General features: G+C 47.1%; 12 protein-coding genes across 12 annotated transcripts; 9 read left to right on the top strand and 3 right to left on the bottom strand.

Moving 5' to 3' along the window:
- Positions 1 to 2,092: 2,092 nt before the first annotated feature.
- Positions 2,093 to 4,390, top strand: F4807DRAFT_118238 (FAD/NAD(P)-binding domain-containing protein). Its single transcript, XM_047992860.1, has 6 exons — positions 2,093 to 2,784; positions 2,836 to 3,295; positions 3,353 to 3,532; positions 3,605 to 3,655; positions 3,733 to 4,079; positions 4,137 to 4,390. Exons 1-6 carry the CDS (start codon positions 2,569 to 2,571, stop codon positions 4,221 to 4,223), a joined length of 1,341 nt encoding a protein of 446 aa, XP_047858736.1. The 5' UTR covers positions 2,093 to 2,568; the 3' UTR covers positions 4,224 to 4,390.
- A 798-nt stretch (positions 4,391 to 5,188) lies between these two features.
- Positions 5,189 to 6,752, top strand: F4807DRAFT_407095 (short chain dehydrogenase). The gene is made up of 5 exons (XM_047996347.1): positions 5,189 to 5,422; positions 5,471 to 5,586; positions 5,640 to 6,097; positions 6,165 to 6,301; positions 6,366 to 6,752. The coding sequence occupies exons 1-5, from the start codon at positions 5,327 to 5,329 to the stop codon at positions 6,429 to 6,431; spliced, it is 873 nt and encodes a 290-aa protein (XP_047858735.1). The 5' UTR covers positions 5,189 to 5,326; the 3' UTR covers positions 6,432 to 6,752.
- Positions 6,753 to 6,815: 63 nt separating this feature from the next.
- F4807DRAFT_407092 (amidase signature domain-containing protein) lies at positions 6,816 to 8,850 on the top strand. Its single transcript, XM_047996346.1, has 2 exons — positions 6,816 to 7,088; positions 7,142 to 8,850. The coding sequence occupies exons 1-2, from the start codon at positions 7,057 to 7,059 to the stop codon at positions 8,799 to 8,801; spliced, it is 1,692 nt and encodes a 563-aa protein (XP_047858734.1). The 5' UTR covers positions 6,816 to 7,056; the 3' UTR covers positions 8,802 to 8,850.
- On the bottom strand, positions 8,851 to 10,073 carry F4807DRAFT_407091 (Alpha/Beta hydrolase protein). Its single transcript, XM_047996345.1, has one exon. It carries the CDS (start codon positions 9,888 to 9,890, stop codon positions 8,895 to 8,897), a length of 996 nt encoding a protein of 331 aa, XP_047858733.1. The 5' UTR covers positions 9,891 to 10,073; the 3' UTR covers positions 8,851 to 8,894.
- A 57-nt stretch (positions 10,074 to 10,130) lies between these two features.
- F4807DRAFT_118115 (YjgF-like protein) lies at positions 10,131 to 11,031 on the top strand. The gene is made up of 2 exons (XM_047992858.1): positions 10,131 to 10,820; positions 10,876 to 11,031. Exon 1 carries the CDS (start codon positions 10,328 to 10,330, stop codon positions 10,784 to 10,786), a length of 459 nt encoding a protein of 152 aa, XP_047858732.1. The 5' UTR covers positions 10,131 to 10,327; the 3' UTR covers positions 10,787 to 10,820; positions 10,876 to 11,031.
- F4807DRAFT_118116 (fungal-specific transcription factor domain-containing protein) lies at positions 11,032 to 13,533 on the top strand. Its single transcript, XM_047992859.1, has 6 exons — positions 11,032 to 11,387; positions 11,463 to 12,291; positions 12,347 to 12,407; positions 12,460 to 12,598; positions 12,667 to 12,727; positions 12,786 to 13,533. The coding sequence occupies exons 1-6, from the start codon at positions 11,221 to 11,223 to the stop codon at positions 13,470 to 13,472; spliced, it is 1,944 nt and encodes a 647-aa protein (XP_047858731.1). The 5' UTR covers positions 11,032 to 11,220; the 3' UTR covers positions 13,473 to 13,533.
- A 261-nt stretch (positions 13,534 to 13,794) lies between these two features.
- On the bottom strand, positions 13,795 to 14,672 carry F4807DRAFT_455855 (uncharacterized protein; the record flags this gene model as incomplete). Its single annotated transcript, XM_048000784.1, has 3 exons — positions 13,795 to 14,088; positions 14,154 to 14,281; positions 14,330 to 14,672. 3 exons carry the CDS (start codon positions 14,670 to 14,672, stop codon positions 13,795 to 13,797), a joined length of 765 nt encoding a protein of 254 aa, XP_047858730.1.
- Positions 14,673 to 15,068: 396 nt separating this feature from the next.
- F4807DRAFT_407083 (uncharacterized protein) lies at positions 15,069 to 16,052 on the top strand. The gene is made up of 2 exons (XM_047996344.1): positions 15,069 to 15,629; positions 15,693 to 16,052. The coding sequence occupies exons 1-2, from the start codon at positions 15,111 to 15,113 to the stop codon at positions 15,891 to 15,893; spliced, it is 720 nt and encodes a 239-aa protein (XP_047858729.1). The 5' UTR covers positions 15,069 to 15,110; the 3' UTR covers positions 15,894 to 16,052.
- Positions 16,053 to 16,222: 170 nt separating this feature from the next.
- F4807DRAFT_468145 (uncharacterized protein) lies at positions 16,223 to 17,715 on the bottom strand. Its single transcript, XM_048002574.1, has 6 exons — positions 17,196 to 17,715; positions 17,094 to 17,144; positions 16,953 to 17,039; positions 16,763 to 16,890; positions 16,591 to 16,702; positions 16,223 to 16,522 (listed from the first exon to the last, which is right to left on the bottom strand). The coding sequence occupies exons 1-6, from the start codon at positions 17,500 to 17,502 to the stop codon at positions 16,290 to 16,292; spliced, it is 918 nt and encodes a 305-aa protein (XP_047858728.1). The 5' UTR covers positions 17,503 to 17,715; the 3' UTR covers positions 16,223 to 16,289.
- A 458-nt stretch (positions 17,716 to 18,173) lies between these two features.
- On the top strand, positions 18,174 to 18,842 carry F4807DRAFT_407080 (uncharacterized protein). The gene is made up of 2 exons (XM_047996343.1): positions 18,174 to 18,237; positions 18,289 to 18,842. Exon 2 carries the CDS (start codon positions 18,304 to 18,306, stop codon positions 18,649 to 18,651), a length of 348 nt encoding a protein of 115 aa, XP_047858727.1. The 5' UTR covers positions 18,174 to 18,237; positions 18,289 to 18,303; the 3' UTR covers positions 18,652 to 18,842.
- Positions 18,843 to 19,308: 466 nt separating this feature from the next.
- F4807DRAFT_407079 (uncharacterized protein) lies at positions 19,309 to 20,837 on the top strand. The gene is made up of 2 exons (XM_047996342.1): positions 19,309 to 19,600; positions 19,651 to 20,837. Exons 1-2 carry the CDS (start codon positions 19,590 to 19,592, stop codon positions 20,354 to 20,356), a joined length of 717 nt encoding a protein of 238 aa, XP_047858726.1. The 5' UTR covers positions 19,309 to 19,589; the 3' UTR covers positions 20,357 to 20,837.
- On the top strand, positions 20,836 to 22,127 carry F4807DRAFT_118075 (acyl-CoA N-acyltransferase). Its single transcript, XM_047992857.1, has one exon. The coding sequence runs from the start codon at positions 21,213 to 21,215 to the stop codon at positions 22,014 to 22,016; it is 804 nt and encodes a 267-aa protein (XP_047858725.1). The 5' UTR covers positions 20,836 to 21,212; the 3' UTR covers positions 22,017 to 22,127.
- The last annotated feature ends 219 nt before the right edge of the window (positions 22,128 to 22,346 follow it).

Genomic DNA, 22,346 nt, shown 5'->3' with positions numbered 1-22,346 from the left:
ACCCCTAATGTGTACACTACCTAAGTCAAGGCGTTATTGGTTGCGAAAAGGGATAATGGGGCGTTATCCAGCTGATACCACGGATTCGACTCGTACTTCAGGCAACTAGGTTATTGGTAGGCTGGCATTCGTTTATGGTGGGCGTTTGGCTTTGCTGAAGTTGCTTGTACATTCCCCTAGCACATTCCCCAATACCATCCGATGATATGGAAGGGCACCAATTGATTTTATTCCCGAGTTTAGTACTTCCTGACGCTGCAAGTGACGTATGTAGGTGGAAGCCCGGCATATAAGGACGCGTCGGCTCACATCAAGGCGATACATTAGAGCCCCCATTCCTGGCCAAAGCGAGAGATATAATCGTCACTAATTTTCATGACGTAGGCAGCCACCATTGGATATTGATTCCTGTTTTGTAGGCGACACCAAACCCTGCTTCTGTTGTGCCGAAGTCCAATAGAGTGAGGCACGCTTAAGTCGACAAGCTAGCAGCTTCAACAGCCTCAACTCTGTTGATTGAGGGTTGATGAACACGCGTGGTTCGAATCAGCAATATTATGTGGCCTAGTTTTCGGGCCAGGTTATCATAGGTAGATATTTCAGCCAGAGAGGCCGTTGCGGTAACCCGATTTCAATTGTCCAATCAGAACATTGAACCCGCCGATGTTGATTCTAATCGGAAAATATTGCACCAAAATAAACAGAAATATAGCATCGCAATAGATATTATTATATGCCTAATTTCGTACACCGTAATACTTGCTTCTTGTGTATTGTTTTTCTTTACTAGTAGCCAACATGCGACAGGACGCAAGAATGCCCTAGGCAGACACAGATAAGGCTATGGCGTTTGATGCTTACTGCTCCACAGTAGTATATATATACCTAACCCTCAGCTACGGTCAGCTTCCTGTTCTCTAAGAACCCATTCACACAAGGCTACGCTATTACATTCTTCGAAAGTTAGAAGCATCTCAAATCACAGATATACAACACCACAGTGGACCCGATCAGATATTCATGGCTGAAATCCGCACCAATGGAACAAGCTATCATGAAGCCAATCAGAAAGCAGTTCAAATCACGCGGAGCAAATTTCCGATCCAAACACAGCTCATCGATAGCCGCCACGTTCGGGATCCGATGCATCTCGTGGTACTGTTGAATGACGAATATGGGAATGGCAATTATGAAGTCGAGGTAGGTAAATGTTAAGAGGCCTGTTAGCTCAGAGTTACTGTGCTTATGCTCCTATTACCTGAACTAAACTTTATACTCTGTGGCATAAGATGCATTCTCATTGATATCCTGTTATACAGATGCGACACAATTACTTCACCATTCGCGCTCCCGGGAGACTTCAGTGGAGCCAGGTATCTGCCAGATGTCGTTAGATACGAAATGACACGACGAGATGGATATTTGACCCAGGATGAGCGGAAAGAGTACATCTTTGCTGCGATCTGATTCGTTATATTGATATGATTTGGCTTTCTTTTCTCGGTTTCGGCAATTTTGGATGAACACTCGCAATTGGACTTGGAATTAGGTTTCGCTTCTCATCCTGAAAACTGCGCTCCGGTCACAGATTTAGGAATCGAAAGTGTTACACTACGATGTCACGAATATTTCAGTCTATTGGGATCTAAGCAGTACACGGAGGAATTAGGGGCTTGGTGGAGGAGAAGGGTTTCTTTTATGAAAACTAGAAAAATCAAAATATTTATCTATCACGTCTCTCGTTAATATTTCAAGGTTATTAGATATATTAAATAGCAATAGCCAATATTCGGCCAACTCTGTTTTACTGCTTCGTGCATGTTCTTGTACAGAACGAGAGTGCTTCCTAGTAAGGGGGTAAGGGAGCAGTTGATGATTTCATTCTATGATCCATGACCTTTAATACCTACACATATGTGCATATTTCCATCGACATATGAAAAGAAAAACAATCCCATAACTTTCCAGATTATTTCTAGTTTATATTTTGTGATTGTACACACGTTGAACGCTGGTTTTACTTGGTTTTTCCATACCTAAGTACCTACTTGATTGTGTCTCAGGGGTAAAAGTGGAGTTGATATGAACTTAAGGAGGCTTACAGTTTGGGATTAGGGATTAAATCTATATTTAAAACGTCCGTAACTTCTTAGGATAATTACCATCGATTGTCTTTTTCCATTATACACACCATATTACAACTAGAGTCCATTGCTATCGATTTTTGAATATCCCTCAGCACCCTGATACAGTCATATCGAAAATTCTGCATAATGAAGCTGTTGGAATTGCACTAGCAAGAATGTCCACGGAACATTGACATTTGCAAGTTCCAATTATATTTTGTGAAGTTCACTTCTTTCAAGATACGGATAAGTTAACACTTGAAATACGTACCTAGTAGCTTAGCGCGATAATGTGCGTATACGGATATTGCGTGCTTTCACGTGACCGCCACCTCTTCCTATTTTCCAGACTAAATAAAACTTGTGATCAATCAGCTCCGAGTTTCAGATTTTCAGTTCTGCGTCGCCCAATCATAGACCCCAATCAAACATATCTCGAAATATGGCGGGAGTTGCCATGCTTCGTCCCCTTGCAAGGGCTCCGATTAGAGGTCTTGCAAGAAATTATGCCACGATACCGGCGAAGGCTCATCATCGTGTTGTAGTCGTTGGAGGAGGAACTGCCGGCGTAACAGTCGCAGCTCAGTTACAACGAACTCCCGAGTTCGAGAATAAAGACATCGCCATCCTAGACCCAGCACAGACGCATCATTATCAGGTGAGTCCTCCGGGTTTCCAGATAGACGCCAATATGCTAACTTTGAGATAGCCCGGATGGACACTTGTCGGTTCAGGCTTAAGGTCCCTTGAGGATATGCAGAGACCCCTTTCCAGCGTGATTCCGAAGGGCGTCAAGCACTATCCTCTACGGGTATCTACTTTTGACCCCGCAAATAACTCCATCAAGACATCTGAAGGAGTTAACGTTTCATACGACTACTTGATTGTTGCTCCGGGCCTCGAGACCAACTTTGCCGGGGTGTCGGGTCTGGAACAAGCTCTACAAGACCCCGCTAGCCAAGTATCGTCTATATACTCGGAGAAGACAGTTGAGCAGGTCTGGAGAAATATACAGGCTTTCAAAAAGGGGCCAGCTATCTTCACTCAACCTGCCGGAATCATAAAATGTGCCGGTGCCCCTCAAAAGGTTATGTGGATGGCTCTTTCGCAATGGAAGCGAGATGGCGTGCGAGATAATATTGATATTACTTTTGCTACTGGAGGTCCCTGTAAGCACTAAATTGTCATGCCATGCGAACGATCCTCTCATACTGACTCTGATATAGCTATGTTTGCTGTTCCAAAGTACTCACAGGCTCTTGACGAGCTGCGTAAGCAACGAAACGTCGAGGGTCTCTTCCAGCACAACCTCGTAAAGGTGGACCCGAAAACCAAGGTCGCAACATTTAAAAACTTAGATGGGGGTGCCAAAGGGGCGCTTGTGGAGAGAGAATTTGGATTCCTGCGTAAGTTTATTATCGCGAATACTTTAATTCCTACTTCGACCCAGAATCATTGCTGACAGTAGATACCAATAGACGTCGTACCACCGCAGAAGCCGTTCGATTTCGTCGCCAAATCAGAGTTAGGTAAGTCCAGTCTCATAGCCGATTTATGTGCTAGTTCGTGTTGAATGATTTCAAGGTAGCTGACACTTCTTTCCCAGCTGATGCCGCGGGATGGGTTGACGTTGACAAATCCACAACCCAACATACGAAATTTAAGAACGTTTTCTCTCTTGGCGATGCATCCAGCCTTCCTAATAGTAAAACTGCGGCTGCAATTACAGCACAAGCACCGGTTTTAATAGACAACCTGCTTGCAACTATGAAAGGCAAGGAACTTAAGGCCTCATACGACGGTTATGCAAGTTGTCCGCTTCTCACCGGCCATAATGAACTTATGCTCTGCGAGTTCAAATATGGTGGCATACCTAAGGAGACCTTTGCAAACATACTCGGAGGTCAGGAATCCCCTAATCGGTTATTCTACCATTTGAAGAAAGATTTCTTCGTAAGTCATTCGCAAAGTCCCCTGTCGACGTGGACTGTATCGCTAACATTCTTGTAGCCGTATGTTTACTGGAGCCATTTCGTTAATGGCACTTGGTACGGACCGAGTGCATTTTTCAAGCCTGATACCACGGTTAAGGCTTAACTTAAGCTCAACCATGTTCAACAGCCTCTGCGATACAGACTCTAGATCGCTCTTGTACATAGAACTTCCGTAGATACCACATTAATCCGTTCTTGCTAAGAGGCATATAAGGAATGTTAGTGAAAATGTATGTGCTCAGGACTTGCGTTACTAGTTGGAGGTACCCCAACATTGTCCAAGGCAAATTTATTGTTCCCCCTTCTTACCCCTTTTTCCACTTTTCGGCAGAAATTCTTCGATAGGTCAAAGGGGGCTTCATTTCTCTCTTTCAAGGCTACCTGGCCTCGAGGCCACTATCTCTGTGGGTGCGCCTTCCAAAAGACTGATAATAGATCAGGGAGACGTCCTTATTGAAGCCCAAAATATGACAATATTATATAGTGTTGGAAGACAACATCTCACGACGAGTCTTTCGGGCAAAGGACGCGTATATATCCACCACACCCTATGCAGTGATGGAGGGCGATGAACGAGCTTGCTTAGAGCATGGCTCAAATCAAATAAAGCCAATATTAACCCTACTTTGACTCGAAGTAGTTTAACTTGAAGCATGAAAATTCCTGTTTATAGATACGCTAAAATACTTGGCCCGATTTGATTAGGAATTAACGAAAGGGGGGAAACTTTTACCCCTGCTTACCTAGCATGGTTCGCGATATCCTCAATCTTAGTGGCAGCAAGGGTCGTTAGAGCCTCATGGGTCTTCGTGCGGCTCTGCTTATTATAATGGATCCACTTAGTTATTTGGATTCCTAGGTTCACTTGCGAATTCTATACTATGTAGTTTGAAAGTGTGGAATATCTTTGATGGTCTCGAACGATTGACTGGGCCTTGGTAGTTACGATGCTTCGCAGGGACGAAAGGCTTGAGCGGAGAATGAGCGCAATCGGAAGGACTGGTGTTAATAACTCTGTCGGTATTATCGAGATAAGCTACCGAGTGAGTCCAATGTTGAGTCGGCCCCTCCGAAAAGTGGATATCGTCGGTAGTAAGTACCTGTAACCCTTAAGGAAACCATAGTATGCTGCTTGAACGGAAATGAAGCGAGTACTATGGGCTAAACACGTCTCTATATCATATCAAACGCGTCAAAACACGAAACATGGCTTCTCTTGATGTTTCGCGGTTATTCGGGGTGAAGGGTTATACCGCGGTCGTTACAGGGGGAAGTTCGGGTCTCGGCTTCATGATCTGCAAGGCACATTTCGGACATCTATTTGGCATCTTCAAGGCTAACCAGTAGCAGGGTCTCGTAACCAACGGAGCAAAAGTCTACGTAGTCGCCCTCCCAGCTGAGCCGATAGACGAGCGGGTTGCTGAACTGAATGAAATCGGGAAAAGCTCTGGCGGAAGTGCCGTGGGGTGAGTCGATGCGACTACGGGAAGTGAAGTGATCACACGCTTACAATTCGCAGTATCGCTTGTGATGTCTCATCGAAGCAGTCGATATCTGAACTGGCTGCTAAAATTTCGCAACAAGAGCAATCCATCGATCTTCTGGTATCCAATGCTGGTATCAGGAGAGATCCTCCTATTTTGTGCGATGTTCAGGCAGCGCCCCTAGATGAGTTGCAAGCCTCTATGTGGTCATCCGAACATTCAGATTGGGGCAACACCTTCAGCGTGAATAGTACCGCACACTATTTCATGTCGGTTGCATTTCTGCCCTTACTAGCTACTGCCGCGGAAAAAGACAAAAGCACCGGTCGTGGCTCGATCGTGATAACTAGCTCGTGCGCGAGCATGCACAACGTTACCAATGTCGACTTAACCAGCTACGCAACAAGCAAAGCTGCTACTGATCACCTGGTCAGGCTACTCGCTGCCAAGTTCAGCCGATTCTACGTCCGAGTAAACGGTATTAATCCAGGATGTGAGTTGAGACCGTTGATTCCCGCCAAGCACTTAACTCGTCACGTCAGCTAAATCTAAAGTCTTAGTTGTCCCTAGCAAGATGAACCCCGTTGGCGAGGAGGGCAACGTGTTTAGCAATTTGTTTGATAAAGTTCCGGCACGGAGGGCTGGGGGAGAAGAGGATATCGCCGGTGTTGTCATCTACTTGGCGAGTCGCGCAGGGGTAAGTGCGGATTTCACGACGTTTCCAAATGGGAGCAACCTTGTGCTAACTTAACCCCTGATAGGCATATGTTGACGGGATTTCTGTTTGTGTAGATGGAGGTCGCATTTTACTAGCCAATGGTCAATAAGTGGGAGGTAGGTACCTACTTAGTTGTTCCCTTTTCTAGACGGGATAATGTCATTATATCGATATCCATCTGTCTACCCCTTTACCTATGATCGCAAGGAAACGCTGGAGAGCGTGCACCGCGGGCCTACTTTTAGCAAGTACCCCGCGCCATAATACGGTGCTCAGATGGTGAAGGCGGGGTAACAAATTCGGCATTACTCAATAAAGGGGCTCACTATAATTCACAAGTTTTAGTGGAAAGCGCCCTATAATTAGGCACAGAGCACGCTGTAAAAAGTGGGTCAGTTTTCACAGATTACCTAGTAGCTGTTCTTCTTCGTCTACCAGTCTCCCAGTAAACCAGTGTGATACTATTCAAAATATCTAGTATTTAAACAAAATCCTCTCTAACAGTAGGGCCAAGCCGACGATGTTGCAGTATTACCTCAGGACTTTTGAAGGCTTTTCTGTTGGGTAGTCAGCCCTTATACAGCATCGGCCCATCCGAATAGCACCTAGGTGGGGCAAGTCGCACTCTAGGCGTAAATAGGTAGGTATGTAGGTACCTAGGAGGTCAGTCTCAGCATTCCTTCATCTCACTACATCGTGCCCCTTATTCTAAGCATTTTGCATTATTCTGGAATATGTCGATCATTTCTATTGGAGGACCGAGTCAGTTAGTTATTCCTACCATTAGATCATCATAGGCTCATCTTAACTCGTCTTTAGGTCTGACCTCAGCGAGGACACTGTCCATCAGCTGGCAGCAAGTCTGTCGGTAGAAATCACCAACGCAGCTGATGCGAGAGACTACCTCATCCTTCTAAGGTCACTAGAATCAGTTTTAAAGCATGTTAGAGATGCGCCAGACTATATTCATCCTGAGCTCAAACCACAGCCTGTGGTTGGATCTCGACAGTATTGGAAGCCAAAGGATGAGGACAACCCGATGAACGCATGGAATTTTCAATGCAATCTGAAGTCGTCAAATCCCACTTCTGAGCAATTGAAAGATCTCACTATAGCAATCAAAGACAACATCTCAGTTGGCGGTTTACCGACGACATTGGGAACCGTTACTGAGGCCTTATCGCGCGATGGCTCTCTCCCTATATCCCCAATTGACGCTTCGGTGGTCAGCCGTCTTTTGTCTGCCGGAGGAATTATCAGGGGCTCGTCAACTTGCGAGAATCACTGCGCGTCTCCATTATCGTTCACATCTGCCAGTGGCCCTGTGCACCATCCTCTCCTTCATGGATATACATCAGGCGGAAGCAGCAGCGGTTCCTGCGCGCTCGTTGCTGCGCATGCTTTGAAGCGACAAGGACTAAGTCAGCAATGGGGCGACACAGTTGAACTTGGGATTGGTAGTGATCAAGCGGGCTCTGTCAGGATTCCGGCCTCGTTCACTGGTATCTACGGACTTAAACCAACATTTGGTCTGGTTCCCTACACTGGCGCAGCCTCTATGGCGCCTATGATAGACCACTTGGGACCTATCGCCTCGTCTTTAGAGGGAATTGCCACTTTGTTGAAGGTCATGGCTGGGTATGATGGTCTGGACCCGCGAATGACACCTGAATCACCACTACTGGATCAAGTGAAGGATTATCCTCAGATGTTAGCTGATTTCAAAACCAAGCTTCAAAGTTCTGGCACGCAAGATCAAAAACCTTTGAGGGTCGGATTTTTGACGGAATCTTTCACTATTGCCAGACTGAGCCCAGTGGTGCGCGACACCGTTCGCCTGGCGGCTAAATCTTTCGAAGCTGCAGGAGCCGAGGTCACGGAGGTTTCTATCCCACTCCATTCCGAAGGGCCTATCATCTGGACTGCTTCCACTCGACCATCGATGTCCCAGACTCTCTGCCAGGGCAAGACGGGGGGTCATCTGTCGTATTTACCCCCGCATCTTCAAGCCCAGTGGCCTCCAACTCAACAAGCGTTCGAGTTGCAGTCAAAATCCAACCCCGCCTTGGTCAACATTATGTTGAGTGGCCAGTTCGCGCATAATCACTTTGGGTCCTGGGTTGAGGGAAAGGCGCATCGCAAAGTTTTTGAACTCCGATCAGCGTACGATAAAGCGTTCGAGGAGGTGGACATTCTGATAACTCCTTGCGCCCCAACGCTCGCCATGCCGCATCCAAACCCGGAGTCTGGAATCTTGGAGAAACTCAGTAGCTCTATTGGAGTCACCAGTAATACTTGCCCATTTAATATTACCGGCCATCCGGCGCTTAGTGTACCTTGCGGGTCCGCAGCAACTCCTGAGCATCCTGATATTTATCTTCCTATCGGAATGCAGGTTATCGGAAGGAGATGGGAAGACGAGACAGTACTCATGGCTGCAGCGTTGTTTGAGCAGGGCAGAAAGACCACAAAGACATGAATAGTGTTTATAAGACAGCCCATAACCAAAAAGTATTGCTACATCTGAGACTCTAAGCTTTGCTATGTAGCCATGACTGCTCATCTCCGACCATCATCCCACAAAGTCCTTTATTTTACTGTCTATCCATTCCTTATCTCTGATGCTCATTCCAGACCCCGCCACATGGCCCCAAACAGATGGTATAATCTCACATTTCCCGTTTGGTAGCAACTGGGCCTCCTTTTCACTAGCGGTCCAACTGAAATACTGATCAGTACGGCATGGTAAGAGTAGCACCGGCGCCGTAATTTTGGACAAAGCGACTTCCAATGATCCGCCGCATTCCTCATTACACAGTGTAATGTCGCCACGCTGCCACATGCATAGCATCACCAATAGATCCTCAGGGTCCCAATCCCGGTAGTTGACGTCCGTCGTGGCTTGGTCCCATTCACTCAAAGACTGGTATCCCAATTCTCGATAGAGCTCGTCCTCAAACCAAGCAACACTCGTGAGCCAGGCCGAGTATGCCTTGCCAAACGCTCTTAGACCCAGAGGCGCTTCCAATTTCCCCACCTCTTTCCTCTCCGCAACGTAGTCTGCGGAATTCTCCAGCGCAGCCCTCGGCCCCTCCAAGAATTGATAGTTGTGCCGGCTTGTTCGAGCGGAAGAACAGATGATCACGGCTTTCTTAACCATCTGGGGATATAGGGCTAGCCAGTGGTAGGTGCATTGTCCGCCCATGGAGAAGCCCACCATGACATCGATGGACGTGATACCGAGGCCTTGGGTGAGCAGAAGATGCTGTGCGCGAACGCAATCCCGGTACTCGATCTTGGACGGGAAACCTAGGGTGTTGGACGGACTGGATGATTCACCGTTCCCTAGCAAGGCAACCACGATGACCCTATGGTCACTCAATGCGCCTTGGGCAAAATTCAGTGTCGACCGAACCCTCCCACGAAAGCATGTTGGGATCAAGGCCGTCTTGGTGGCGTCTTTGTTGAATTGCAGGTATGCTAAGCGAACATGATCCAGAGTGGTCCCATTTTGGAAAGTAAAGTTGGGTATGTCAAAATATTCAATTTCACCTTTAGTCGAAGACATCTTGATGTTGAGACTTAGAACTGATTCCGGCAAGACGCCCGTGATTACATTGATTCAAATGCACCATGAGATGTAGATACCTCCTTGTTTAATCCGAGGTGGTGTATAAACCGAGCTTTCGCATGTAACCTTCGCATCGGAGGTTTCCGATCGGTCCTTTCGGAGGTGCCGATAAGTGAGGTCAATTATGTAATTACCTATATTAAATGCTCAAAGAAGCGTTAAGAACGCCTGATAATGGCCTATTCCAATCGATGAATCCGAAAATAAGAAAGCAAATATCTATCCGGAATTGCAGGACGTCTAGATCCATACTCCATTTGCTACGAATTAGTGATCATTTCCACCTACTATAGCGATTTGAAGCGCTATTTTTGTGCGAATTCCTACCTCAAGAATATACATCTACTCAATCCTTCTTGTACGAGCTGTTCATCATGTCTCCTAACGGCGACGCTTTCTTGCTTGACCCAAACACACCTCCTGGGCCATCTCGATACGCCCATGCTCGCATCGCGCCTGCATCAGCTCACCGTACCATCTACGTCTCCGGAATAGCGGCCGTGACTCCTGATGGAAAGCTCGAAGGCGCGACGCAGAACGCAGACGGTACCTGGAACTTGGACATCAAGGAGCAGACAGCCGCCGTCCTACGAAGGATTGATGCCATTATTAGCGGCGCCAGTAATGGCAAAGGTGGCATCCATAACGTCATCGATTCAGTCGTCTATCTAACAGACATGAAGTCTCACTATGCTGGAATGAACGAGGAATGGAATAAGGTCTTCACTGACCGTGTGGGTGCGCCGGCGCGAGCTACTGTCGGAGTTCAGGAATTGCCAGATCCGCGCTTTATCGTGGAGGTCAAAGTCGTAGCGGTAGTCGACTTCGAGTAATGTTGAGGCTACGCTATATATGCTAAGGTACCAGGTTAGTATATAGTCCATAACATTACATTGGTCTCTAGAATACTGACATCGAAAAGGGGTCACCCCTATCTTGTCCTTACGTAAGCCCGATATCAGCCACAAGTCCGAAAGCCCGAGCCAAATTTGCATTTCTTTCCCGATTAGGAAGTTTCTGTCCCGGTCGGTTAAAATTCGCTGTCTCGCTTGTGCTACCCCGGACCCGGTTATCAGATTCGGGGTTGCAGTCAGGGTCCAGGTGTTTCTAATCATAGGAGGGCCCACTAGTAGTTATTCTAGATACTACCCTAGCTGCTTAGATAGAAGCCCAGATAATACTACCCCTCCAAATATTTCGGAACCTCCGCAACCACTTTCTTTCTGATAAGCTTTGGTCATACTCTTTACTCACTAGAAGAAACGTTATGGATACTCCCGTTATTACTGCTGTAGCGAGGACATCCTGCCAGCGGTGCTACAAGCGCAAGAAGAAATGTGATAGGGCTTTACCGCAGTGCGATAACTGTAGAACGGCCAACGTGCAATGCAGTTTTCTAGATGGCGACCAGCAGAGTGGCACATATCCAATTGCGTAGGTCATCCAACATTCTCGATCGTACGATTAAATCCTGCACAACATCCTAGATTGACACGATCATGTAACTAGGTTTGTTCAAGGCCTTGAAGCCAAGATTCAAGAATTGGAAGGTCAACTCGCATTGGCACTAGAAGCTGCACGCGATCGTCCAGAACCATCGCTAGACAATGGCCAGTCCGGGACCCAAAGTATCGGAAACTCAACGCATGTCGACGAGGCCCTTGGGAGTGACTTCTCTCCCTTTTCTAGTCATGGACAAGCACAGTCGTCCATTGAACAAGTTCCGGCCATTTCTATGGCCCGGGAGCTACGCATTCTTTCCTTGGAGGCGACAGCAGAACGACACTTGGGTTCTTCTTCGGGTTTGTCTTTCGCCAAGTTGACGCAGACAATCCTTAAACGCCTCACGCCAGATCGAGCAGATTTCGTTTTTGGAATTTCCCAAGGGGACGACTTATTAGGGCAGATAAACTGGGACTCCCCGCCGGATTTCTTTCACCCTCATATGATGAATTTCCCCAACATCTCTGGATTTGGACCGACCCTGTTTGGAGATATGTCCTTGTCCAGCATCATAGAGCCTTCTGGTTCTCTCTCAGATCTGGGCCTACCTACGAAGTCGCGCGCCGACCAGTTGGCGTCTTTTTACTTCGCGCATAGCCATACTTTATACCCTATAATCAACCAAAGCGAGTTCCTCACCTTGCTAGATCGTATCTACGAGCATCCTCTAGATCCCTCTACCATGGATCCTACATCCTTATTTAGAGTCTGGATGGTTTTAGCAATCGGCTCTTCGTCACGTTGTTCGGTCTCGGTGGTCGAAGAGTCGGAAGCTTTACTCTATTATAATAAGGCCCTTGAGTACTTCGAAGCCGCATTTGACTACGGTGATATGGTACGCTTTTCTTTTAATTCTTCTGACTATATTATGGGACTAATGTGACTATAAGGTAGCGCTAGAGACCATCATGCTTCAGGTCTCCTTCTCCTTCTTCAACCAGCTTGGCCCAAGTAAATTGACCCCTGAGCAGCTTATGTAAGCGCCATACTAATAACTTTTCAGACACCTGGTTCCTAGTTGGCACGGCAGCCCGTATGGCTATCGGCTTAGGTCTCCATACTTCTTCCGCATATGAAAGAGTCCCTTTCGATGTTGCGAACATGAGAAAGCGGATTTTCTTCTCCATTTACATGATGGATCGGTTAGTCATCCTCGTATTTCAGACAGTCGCAAATAAAATGTCCTAACATCTTCATACCCGGCATAAAGTGTGATATCTATAGCTCTTGGACGCCCTTTCGCGTTACAAGACGACGATATAGAAATAGAGGTGAGATAGCGCAATAGGGTTTTATTAAACGTTTCTCGTTGCTTACTTCTAATAATAGCCTTTTATCGATGTTGATGACGACCACATTAACGATCTCGACGCTCGGAGCCGAGACAGGCTAGAACCTTCTCTCATGTCTATTCCACGACATATTTTAGACTTGAGGAGAATTGCTAGTAAGATCAGTAGACAGGTCTACGGCAATCAATCAATCATCCAGGCAAATATGCCTCATCGAGAAGAGATTATCCATTCTCTCCACAAAGAACTTATTGACTGGCGACGTAACATGCCGTTCCCGCTCCCTGACGTTCATCCGAGAGTACCTCATCTCAGTAGTAATTGGTATGACTTCAATTACTACACACATATGGCTATGCTATACAGGCCTTCGCCACTATTCCCGACTTTAGACCAAGTCATGGTCAAGAAGCTGGCGAATGCCGCGTCGATGTCCATTCGCCAGGCGTACACCATGCACCGTCAAAAGAGGTTCGCCTACAACTGGTTGAATTTGCTTTCGCTGTTCATGTCAACTATCTCGTTGATATACGCATCTACCGCCCAACCACAGGAGCTCGTCAGTTATTTGCAGAAGGCTCAAGTTATCGATGATCTCGAGCTTGTTCTCCAGCTTTTTGACAAGCTGAACGGCAAGTTCTCAGGTGCTAAGAATATTCAATGTATTATCGATAGGGTCCTTCGAAGATACAAGGAAATGTGTAACATGAATACGCCGAGTTAAGTTGGGTATGATTTAAGGTCATTTAGCATGGGATCTGGAATTAGCTCTTATGAGGTTTAAAGGCGTTCGTCTCAACTTGGGAAGTGGATTGATTTCCCATTGGAGTCATATATTTGATTATCTACCTACAGTCATGGCAGTTTCGCAGGTAGATATTCCCATTCGAACAGGCCAAGTCGGTCAAATAAACATGTGTACCCAGCTTAGCTAAGCATAAAATAGGGGTAAAACACCTGCGTACGACATGGTCGCGTTGAAACTTTTGACCATCCACATTGACTTGGAATTATTATCCCTTCTGATATTCAGATGAAATAGAATATCACCCCTCGAATTCTTCTGCGTCGCGTCCATCGGTATATCGAAATTTCTCACTCCACTCAAATAGCTGCTTGAAATCCCGACACTGATGCACGCTTCCAAAGCCGTCCACGCCGTTCCCTTGCGTGCCTCCGTCGAACGGAGAGAGGAAAGGCTCGAGGGCGCTGTCCGCGGCGCATATGATGCTCTCCCGGAGATAATCGAAACAGTGCAGAGAATGCGAGCCGTGCAATGAATGCGCGTCTGTCCCTAGTTCACCGTTTAGAGCGCGTCCGAAATCGGAGTAGATCAGAAACTGGGAATGATTAACACCTAGGTAGGGGTTTGAGAGGTCACGATTGGAATAACACGTATGCTTACGAGGCAGTGGAGTTGGTGGAATGCAGCGACACAGAAGCGTCCCGAGCCATCTGTACTCATGTCTTGGAAGATACGAGGGATGTCTCCTGCATTTTTGATCGTGTCCATTGATACGTAACCCATCCCAGCTGAGCTTCATTTAGTATAAGGCCCGGTGAATCAAGGACGGGACATACGAGGGAACAGTGACATCCATGCTTCGCGGGTGACGTTCATATCTTTAGCGTAATAGGCTGGCTCGCCGATGTAAGTTCGAAGAACGTTTCCGAGCGGTGGAAGATTCAATGATGGAAGGAGCTCTTGTTGTGGTTGACTTGCACTCGATATGATATGGGACGTCGGTAGAACGTTGTGCATGATAATCGTCCCTATAGCGGAAACTAAAGCACTGACTAGAGCAACGACGACTAACAAGAACCGAGTCCCTCGGTCGTTCTTGTCGCCTCGGCATATTGTCCGTACAGCTTCACTTTCCTTGGGGAGAAAGGGCACTTCGTTTTCAGGGACCGACTCAAGCATTTTTTCGAACTGAAAGCTAAAGATGTAGTTACGTAGAAAGTAGAAGGATTCCAATTTCCCGTCAAAGGGTGGGCATCGTGAAAGCTTTGGAAAATCATGGTCATTCCCACCTGGTTCCATCCATCGCGGGGTAGGTGGAAATAGTCAGAATATGCTTCCTCGGCTTACAATGGAGTTGTCTAGCTTATATACAAGGGTGATGTCTTGAATAAGCCGCATACATGTACATTCTAACTAATGCAGTGTCGCTGTGGATCCGCTTAGGGCAAGAAGGTGAGGGATCGAGCCATGTAACCTACTACACTAGGTAGGTACCCTACCTGAGACCGAAAGTGAAAGCTTTAAGCCGGAAGTAATTGTCCAAGGTAAACATCACTTCACTCCTTGAATCTCATCCATCATAGTAGCTGCTCTCATTCACCTTCGCACTTTCACAAGATGGCCTGGTCAAACACAGCCCGCACATGTTTTGCTGTATGCATATCCTCAGCTATAACCGTGGTAGCACTTTTTCTTCTTATCCGTCCTGGTCATGATAATATGGTAGCTACCCTCGTTGACGGCGTGCGAGCCGGATCCTCAGTTTATACTGCCGGTAACTCTCACCCTAAGCCTAAGGAGTGTCCGTCTGTTCATTCACAAGAGCTATCCCCCGTCAAATTCATCAAAGATCCATGGAAGCATCCGGTTTACAATAGAAAGGAACCCAGAGAGATAGACTGGTGGGAAGATCTTCTCACACCAAATGGAGGTTTCCTTATGGTCAAGGAACAGGACGGCGAGACAAACCAAATCGGGGTATCGATGTTTCATCAGTTGCACTGTTTGAGCATGATTCGAACAATGATCCTAATGGGAGATATACACATGGATCACGTTCATGTTGAGAGCCGTGACATGAATCAGAGTGCGAAAGACCGCGGACATTTCCTACACTGCTTTGATTACATAGTTCAGGTATGTAATTCACTCTGGTAATTTCTTGTCTCCTCCCAGATGCAATGCTAATAAGCCGCATAGGCTATCCTCTGCACAGCAGATGATACATTGGAAAGATCGGGTAAAGTATTGGTTCCCGGGGGTGAGGAGGTGGATGGCATTAATGGCGTAGGCCAGATGCACCAATGTCGTAATGCTACGTTGCTTTATGACTATGTGCTGCAGTCTGAGAAGGTCCCTGTTAAGGCGGATTTAGTCGGAGACTACTTGGTATTCCCATGAGCGAATAAATCTCATATGCAGCATAGTTGGTATAATGCAGGAAGTGGTGAAGCTAAAGGGTATCACATGATCTACGATAACTTAGATAAGAAAAGGGGTACCCCTGATGACTCCACCTATAGGTAACATAGGTAGGCCTTAATAGAAAATGGAAGCGAGTTTCAAGAAGCTAGACACGTCGTATATATTTAGACCTTTTTCACTCTAGGCCGTTCGAGGCCGCTTACATGCATGCTCGGAGGAAGCTTTCCAGGGTTACATCCGACATGGCATTTGCATGGGTATAAGATAAGCTTATATCTAATAGTACCAATGACACCATACGTATGCGGCTACATCTCAACATCCTAGATAAATTGTATCCTCAAGCTCCGACGGACCAAGTTCGGTTGCCCCTTACGGGGGCCTCGGCCATACCTTGGAATCTTTAGGCATGGGGTAGCCAGTTTCCGGTGGTTGTGGCACTTCGTGCTCCTCAATCCAATTTCCTATGCTATCCAAATCACGGCATTTATGCATCGTGTTGAAGTTGGCATAGGGATCCTGGATGTCCTTGACCCAGTGATGGGGAATAACTCCTACGTCGCCATTGCACATGATGAGCTGTCTAAACATCTCAAAGCAGTGGTCTACGAGATGCGGTCAGCAAGTCATCAATCAAAAGTATTTCGATTGGCTGAAAAGGAGAAGTGCTTACTGATGTGCACTTTGATGGTGACAGGGTTATCGTTCAACCAATCTGCCCAGATCTTATTTTCTGGTCTTTCATAGTACTCTCTATGGTACGCTTGTCGAATCACATTCAGGCACTAGATTACCCCAGTCAGCTTTTGGAGCAAGGCGAGACGACTACTCCGGTTGTCACTTACGTGCATCTGGTGACTAATCTCGAGAAACCCGATATACCCTCCTCCATATTCCTCAGTGAATTTTGCAGAACCTTCCAGGTCCATTCCCATTGCTGCGAACTCATCGCGAGAGAAGCTGGCATATTTGACTAAAATTGTGTTAACAGAAATTGTAACCAAACGCATGGTGGGCTTCACGGACCCAACTTACCGAACCCCCATTTATTCCAGTTGCGGTCCATGTCTTCATTCGGGTCGCCCCAATGCCCAGAGAACTCTGAGTTCTTTCCAAGTGTGCCTATTGGATCATAAGCTTAACGTATATAAAAAGGAACATTAGGTAGGGACGTACCATTGAACTTTACCTCGTGAAGCTGGTTTGGGATTTCCTCCATAATAGTTGCTAGGGAATGTGAGACCTAGTTATGGTATGGAAGTGTTTGAAAAGACATACAGTAGGTCGAGCTATGCCTCATGCATTTCTCATCTATATGAGGTTGCCAGGCTTTTCCGAACAGGAAAGCGCCCACGGCAGTGAGAATCAGAACACACGTTGCGGTGATAACCGTGACGATACTAAACCGTCGACGTGGGTGGTAGAGAGGGTAGTGCGCCTCATCTCCCATAAGAGCATCTTCCTGGCCGTCTTGAGTTTGATCATCAGAAATCCTTGATGATTTCTCCAAGTTGTCAGACGATACTGCTGAATATGTCTGTGGTCGGCGGATAGACCCTTTGATGAACTCAATTAAAGATAACATTATGACTGAACTTCAAGTTTTCGGGTTATAGACCTCGAAATTGAGAATGTATGAGAGAGGGAGAAGAATGCAAGAAGAGGGGCTGATAGAAATACAGGAGGATACAATAGTCAAGGACCGACCCTAGACCTTTTTGACAAGTGCTCTGCTGTACCTAACCCCCTTAGCCTCTGACTTAATATCACCACTCGGATAACCAATTGGATTTCTTCTCACAGGAGAGATTAGCGCGAATAATGTGGACTTCGAGAAGAAATAAACCTGTTTCTACCTATATCACTTATATCCTATCTTGAATCATGTCGACAGCCGAATTCGGCTATGTTGAAGGGACCTTCAATATTATACCGCTTACTGCTGAGCGACCTAAAATCCTCTTGCAGCCCGTCACGCTCTATACCTATTGAAGCAGTTCCTTGTACTGACTAACGCACAGTCTCACAGCATGCAAATGCATTCCAGGGATTACAAGCGGAGCCAAGTAATAGTTTGATATCGGACTCCGTTCTATGTCCTGGTCATGATGAGACTGACCTTCGAAGTACCGATATAGGACGTTGACTCGGTGTTTTGAGAAATACGATATAGTCACGAGTACGAGTACATGAAGCAGCTCTCATTTTAACATAAAAGGGCGTAAGAGAAGGTGTTCAGAAGATTGATCAGCCCACAGCATCGAATCTCAAAACTCCCACATTTCATACTCTTATCCTTACTTCTGTGCACCTATCAATTGTATGTCCCCTTATGATACCAGTTGAAACTTACGCAGCTAATACTTTATAGTATTAACTAGACAACATGGTCAAGTTTGCCACTATCGTCGCTATCGCATGCGCGGGCTTCGCCGCGGCAGCACCTGTTGCTCACACTGCTGTCGAATCCAACGCTGAAAAGCGCACCAACTCGTACATCGGGTACGGTTCTGAAGGGGAATATGAAGCCGTCAATGCCGAGAAGCGCACAAACTCATACATCGGCTATGGGTCTGAAGGAGAGTATGAGGCTGTCAACAACAAGAAGCGTACGAACTCGTACATCGGTTATGGTTCTGAGGGGGAATACGAGGCGGTGAATGAAAAGCGTACTAACTCCTATATTGGTTATGGGTCTGAGGGAGAGTACGAAGCCGTGAACGAAAAGCACTAAGGATAGGACATAGATAACTTTTGACAACGATGTATAGAATTACATCGTAGAACGCTCCCTACCTAGACATATGCAAACTAGCTATGAGCGTTGATAGGGGATAGGGGCATGTACAAAGGAATGATAAAGTCATCCGCTCAATTGTTTCTTTTTAGCGATTACGCCAATATCAAGTGAATGCTCATCTAGTTAGAAATAATAGCTAATACTCAACCCGTATTGCATTCATTCATCCCTCCATGAGTAGTACTCAGAAGGAACTGTCGAGAAAGAGTCGTCCTTCACCGACCCTCACCATCTTCAACAGGTGTCATCTCTCAAGGCGAGTAGGTCACGGTCAGCGAAGCAAGTTTCTCCGTATATTGAAATTAATAACTACCAATGCTTGCTGGAGTATGCACAAAAACTATACGAACGGGCGTATCGATGAATACAACCTGGGGTTGTAGTGATCTAGATGCAAGTGAGATCAAACCGGGTTCAGCATGCGCCAGCGGTTTTAACCAAACTGTGGAGATTTATACCCTGTATACTGCAGGATATGACTGGGTTTAGTAATCTAATCTGCATTATCGACTTAATTCTCACAACAACCGGTATTGTAAGCACCTTGCAGGACTCGAATAAGCACGTTATCTAACGGTACTTATCTGTTGTGGGGAGTCTCACTAGAGGGTAATGTAACGAACCAGTGAGACCGTCGTTATATCCACATCTGTCTACTCACAGGGTCCAGACTTCGGGTATCCTCGGCAGGTATCCCTGATCTAGGACCTATACTGATGTGGCAAATAATTATCGCGGGTGAGGAGTCGGAATCCCGTCTTCGATGACTGAATCCCGAACCATCTAGGGGTTCCTCCTCTTCTTACCTCACTCTCATACACTTAGTGTCTCCTAGACCCTTTCAAGTCGCCAGTGAACCTTAACACTCGATCATGATGAACTCGTAGGTTTACTTAGATATTATAAGCAATCGACACTAATGATTATATGCAGACCTTCATCATCTGGCTCTTCGGAGCCCTTCATTCCCAAACCTAGCAAAGCTGAATACTCAGAAGTCAGAACAAGCGATGAAGAAGATCCCAACCTCTTCGTCTCTCAAACCCGGCCAAAAAGCCGTCTTCGCACAATCTTCTCCTGGATTTCTAAGACCATCATAATAGTCTTAGCACTCCACAGCCTCATCACTCTCAGCATATCCGCAGCGATCCGCATCAGAGAAGCAGCGTTGCCGGCGTGCTACTGCGGCACCTCGACCGCGGAGGCGCTAGCCATGGGCTGCAAGTACGACTCTCTCGCGACATCATGGCTGCCTCCGCACTGCCGCGACGACGAGCTAACAGCGCTCTTCGAGCGCGCGGGGAACGGGCCGGGCGGCGCGTGGCTGTACCACGCGGCGAACACGAGCGCGTCGCGGCTGTACTCGCTGGAGGAGATGGCGTACCTGGCGGACCGGCCCGACGCCGAGCGCCAGGCCTGGTCGACCATCGACTGGCACAACATGCACTGCTTCTACACGCTCGTCAAGCAGATGCGCGGCCGGGCCAAGATGGAGTACACGGGCTTCCCCGACGCGACGGCGCACGCCGAGCACTGCGCCGTGGCCATGACGGACGGGATCCCGCGGAATAAGATCGTCATCGGCATGTCGCCCGGGTTTGGGGACCCGAGGCTGGGGGAGTTGAGGAATATGGGATAGGGTAGTAGTTTCGTTCTTGGATCCTTAGGTGGGTTAGGTTGATTGAATCTAGAAGTTTAAGGCCCGAAAAAGGGGTCCGCCCTATTGTACGCTAAGCTTCTCGTAAATCCGCTACGAGAAGAAACATGATGTAGACTCGCTTCTAACGTGAGTTAGTATCCTCCTATCATGCAACCTTGCTACTTAGCTTTAGTCCTAGATTCCATCAAGGTATCCAGTCATGCAGTTCTCGTGGTCGTAGGCCGGTATTATGGATCTGTTTAAAGTATATCTTCTTCGTGCCGAGGCAATTTGTGAAATAGAAGCAATTCGCTTAATCAGTGCAGCATTAGGTGCACCGTCGGATAAGCTATCCTCGCTTCGGTAAGAAGTCAAATGACACGTTCTAGCCCTCGATTAGATCAACTATGCTGTGGGTAAGCAGCTAGATCTGGCTGTGTCCCTGCTACTGTCAGCTGACTGCATCTAAACACGGGAAACTAGGTATCTACTAACCAACCTACCTAAGCTTGGTTGCATACTCCTTCGACACATAGCATAGCAAATGATCACCGCCGTCAATTTCGGGAACGGGCAGAGTCCTTCCCGAAAGGACCGTTCCGCTGTGGGTATGTGGGTCAGTTTTTCCAGCCAATGGATTTATCCACTCTCGGGGAGCTTAAAACGTCCGATCTCGTAGCGGACATTGAACTAAGAGAATTAGCTATCCTGAAGTTACCTACCCAAGTGACTAGGCATTTACTAAGTGTTCCAAGGCGCTTTGCCTCGGAAGTTTGGTATTGCATGAAAAGACTAAAAAGCACCCCCAGATATCCGCGTCTCTTCAGGAGCGGTAGCGACGGTAGTATCCCAAGCTATGATGTCTTCTAACAAGCGGATTTCAGTCTCCATCCAGCCCCTCAATTACGCCGACATCCCCGCCTGCGCCCGTATCACCTCGTCGGCCTTCTCTGTAGACCCGCACACCATCGTCAAGAATCTAGGACGCGAGCCCTATGACATGTACGACATATCCAGCACCAACTTTCTCGAGACCCTCCACAAGAAAACGTACGTCTACGTCAAAGCTGTGGACGATGAGACCGGCGAGATCGTCGGGCACGCCGGGTGGGCGTTTAGAGGTGTGGATCAGGCGCTAATTCCGTGGAGCGGGCCCGCGGACGCGAAGCCGGTGGGAGAAGGGCGAAAACAAGGCCAGGACCAAGTTAAGAATGGCGAAGCGAAGGATGTGGATAAGAAGGAGGGTGAAGAGGGCAAGGAGGGGGATTCTATCGATCGCCTCCACGCCCTCGAAGACGCAGACATGCAGTACTGGATATCTAATGTAGTCCCTTCTGATACGCCTTGCATGTTCGTCGTCGATCTCATCGTGTCCCCCTCGTTTCAATCCCGAGGTGTGGGTGGGGCCCTACTGCGACATGGTAATGCCGTTGCCGACACCTTGGGCCTTTCGATATGGGTACACTCGTCGCATCAAGCGTACGAGGCCTATAAGAAATTCGGTTTCGAAACCGTAAGGGAGTTGAATATAGACTTGGACGAATATGCGCCGAGAAGACCACATGCGGGAGAGGAGGTTATGGGGGAAAAGGGGTGTGGCAAGTGGGGCAGATATATCATAAGATATATGGAGAGGAAACCGGGCAATTCTAGTAGTTGAGTTAGCTAACCCAAGCCTCAATCTAATTCGGACGACTAGGTATATTCAATAGGGTTGTCACTAGTCATGTCATAGTATGAACTTTCTTCAACCTCAACCAATAGAAGAGCGCGACGTGAGACTCCACTTTCCTATTATGGTAAATGAAATAACAAGGAGACACAAGATTATCTAGAGAGCTTGATGAGTAGAAGAGAAAGAGTCTATAATAGGTATGGATTTGGGGTTTGGAATGGTCGGTTATTGCAAACTACCTACCTACCTATTAGCAGGTGCGCAGCTGAAGGGGTCGACCTCATTACTACTAGAACATCGTTAATCATACCAACT

This window comes from Annulohypoxylon truncatum, assembly GCF_022578515.1.
Source record: "Annulohypoxylon truncatum strain CBS 140777 unplaced genomic scaffold F4807scaffold_2, whole genome shotgun sequence".
NCBI classification, from domain to species: domain Eukaryota; kingdom Fungi; phylum Ascomycota; class Sordariomycetes; order Xylariales; family Hypoxylaceae; genus Annulohypoxylon; species Annulohypoxylon truncatum.
The sequence above is the reverse complement of the archived record's forward strand: the minus strand, read 5'-3'. Positions and strand labels throughout refer to the sequence as shown.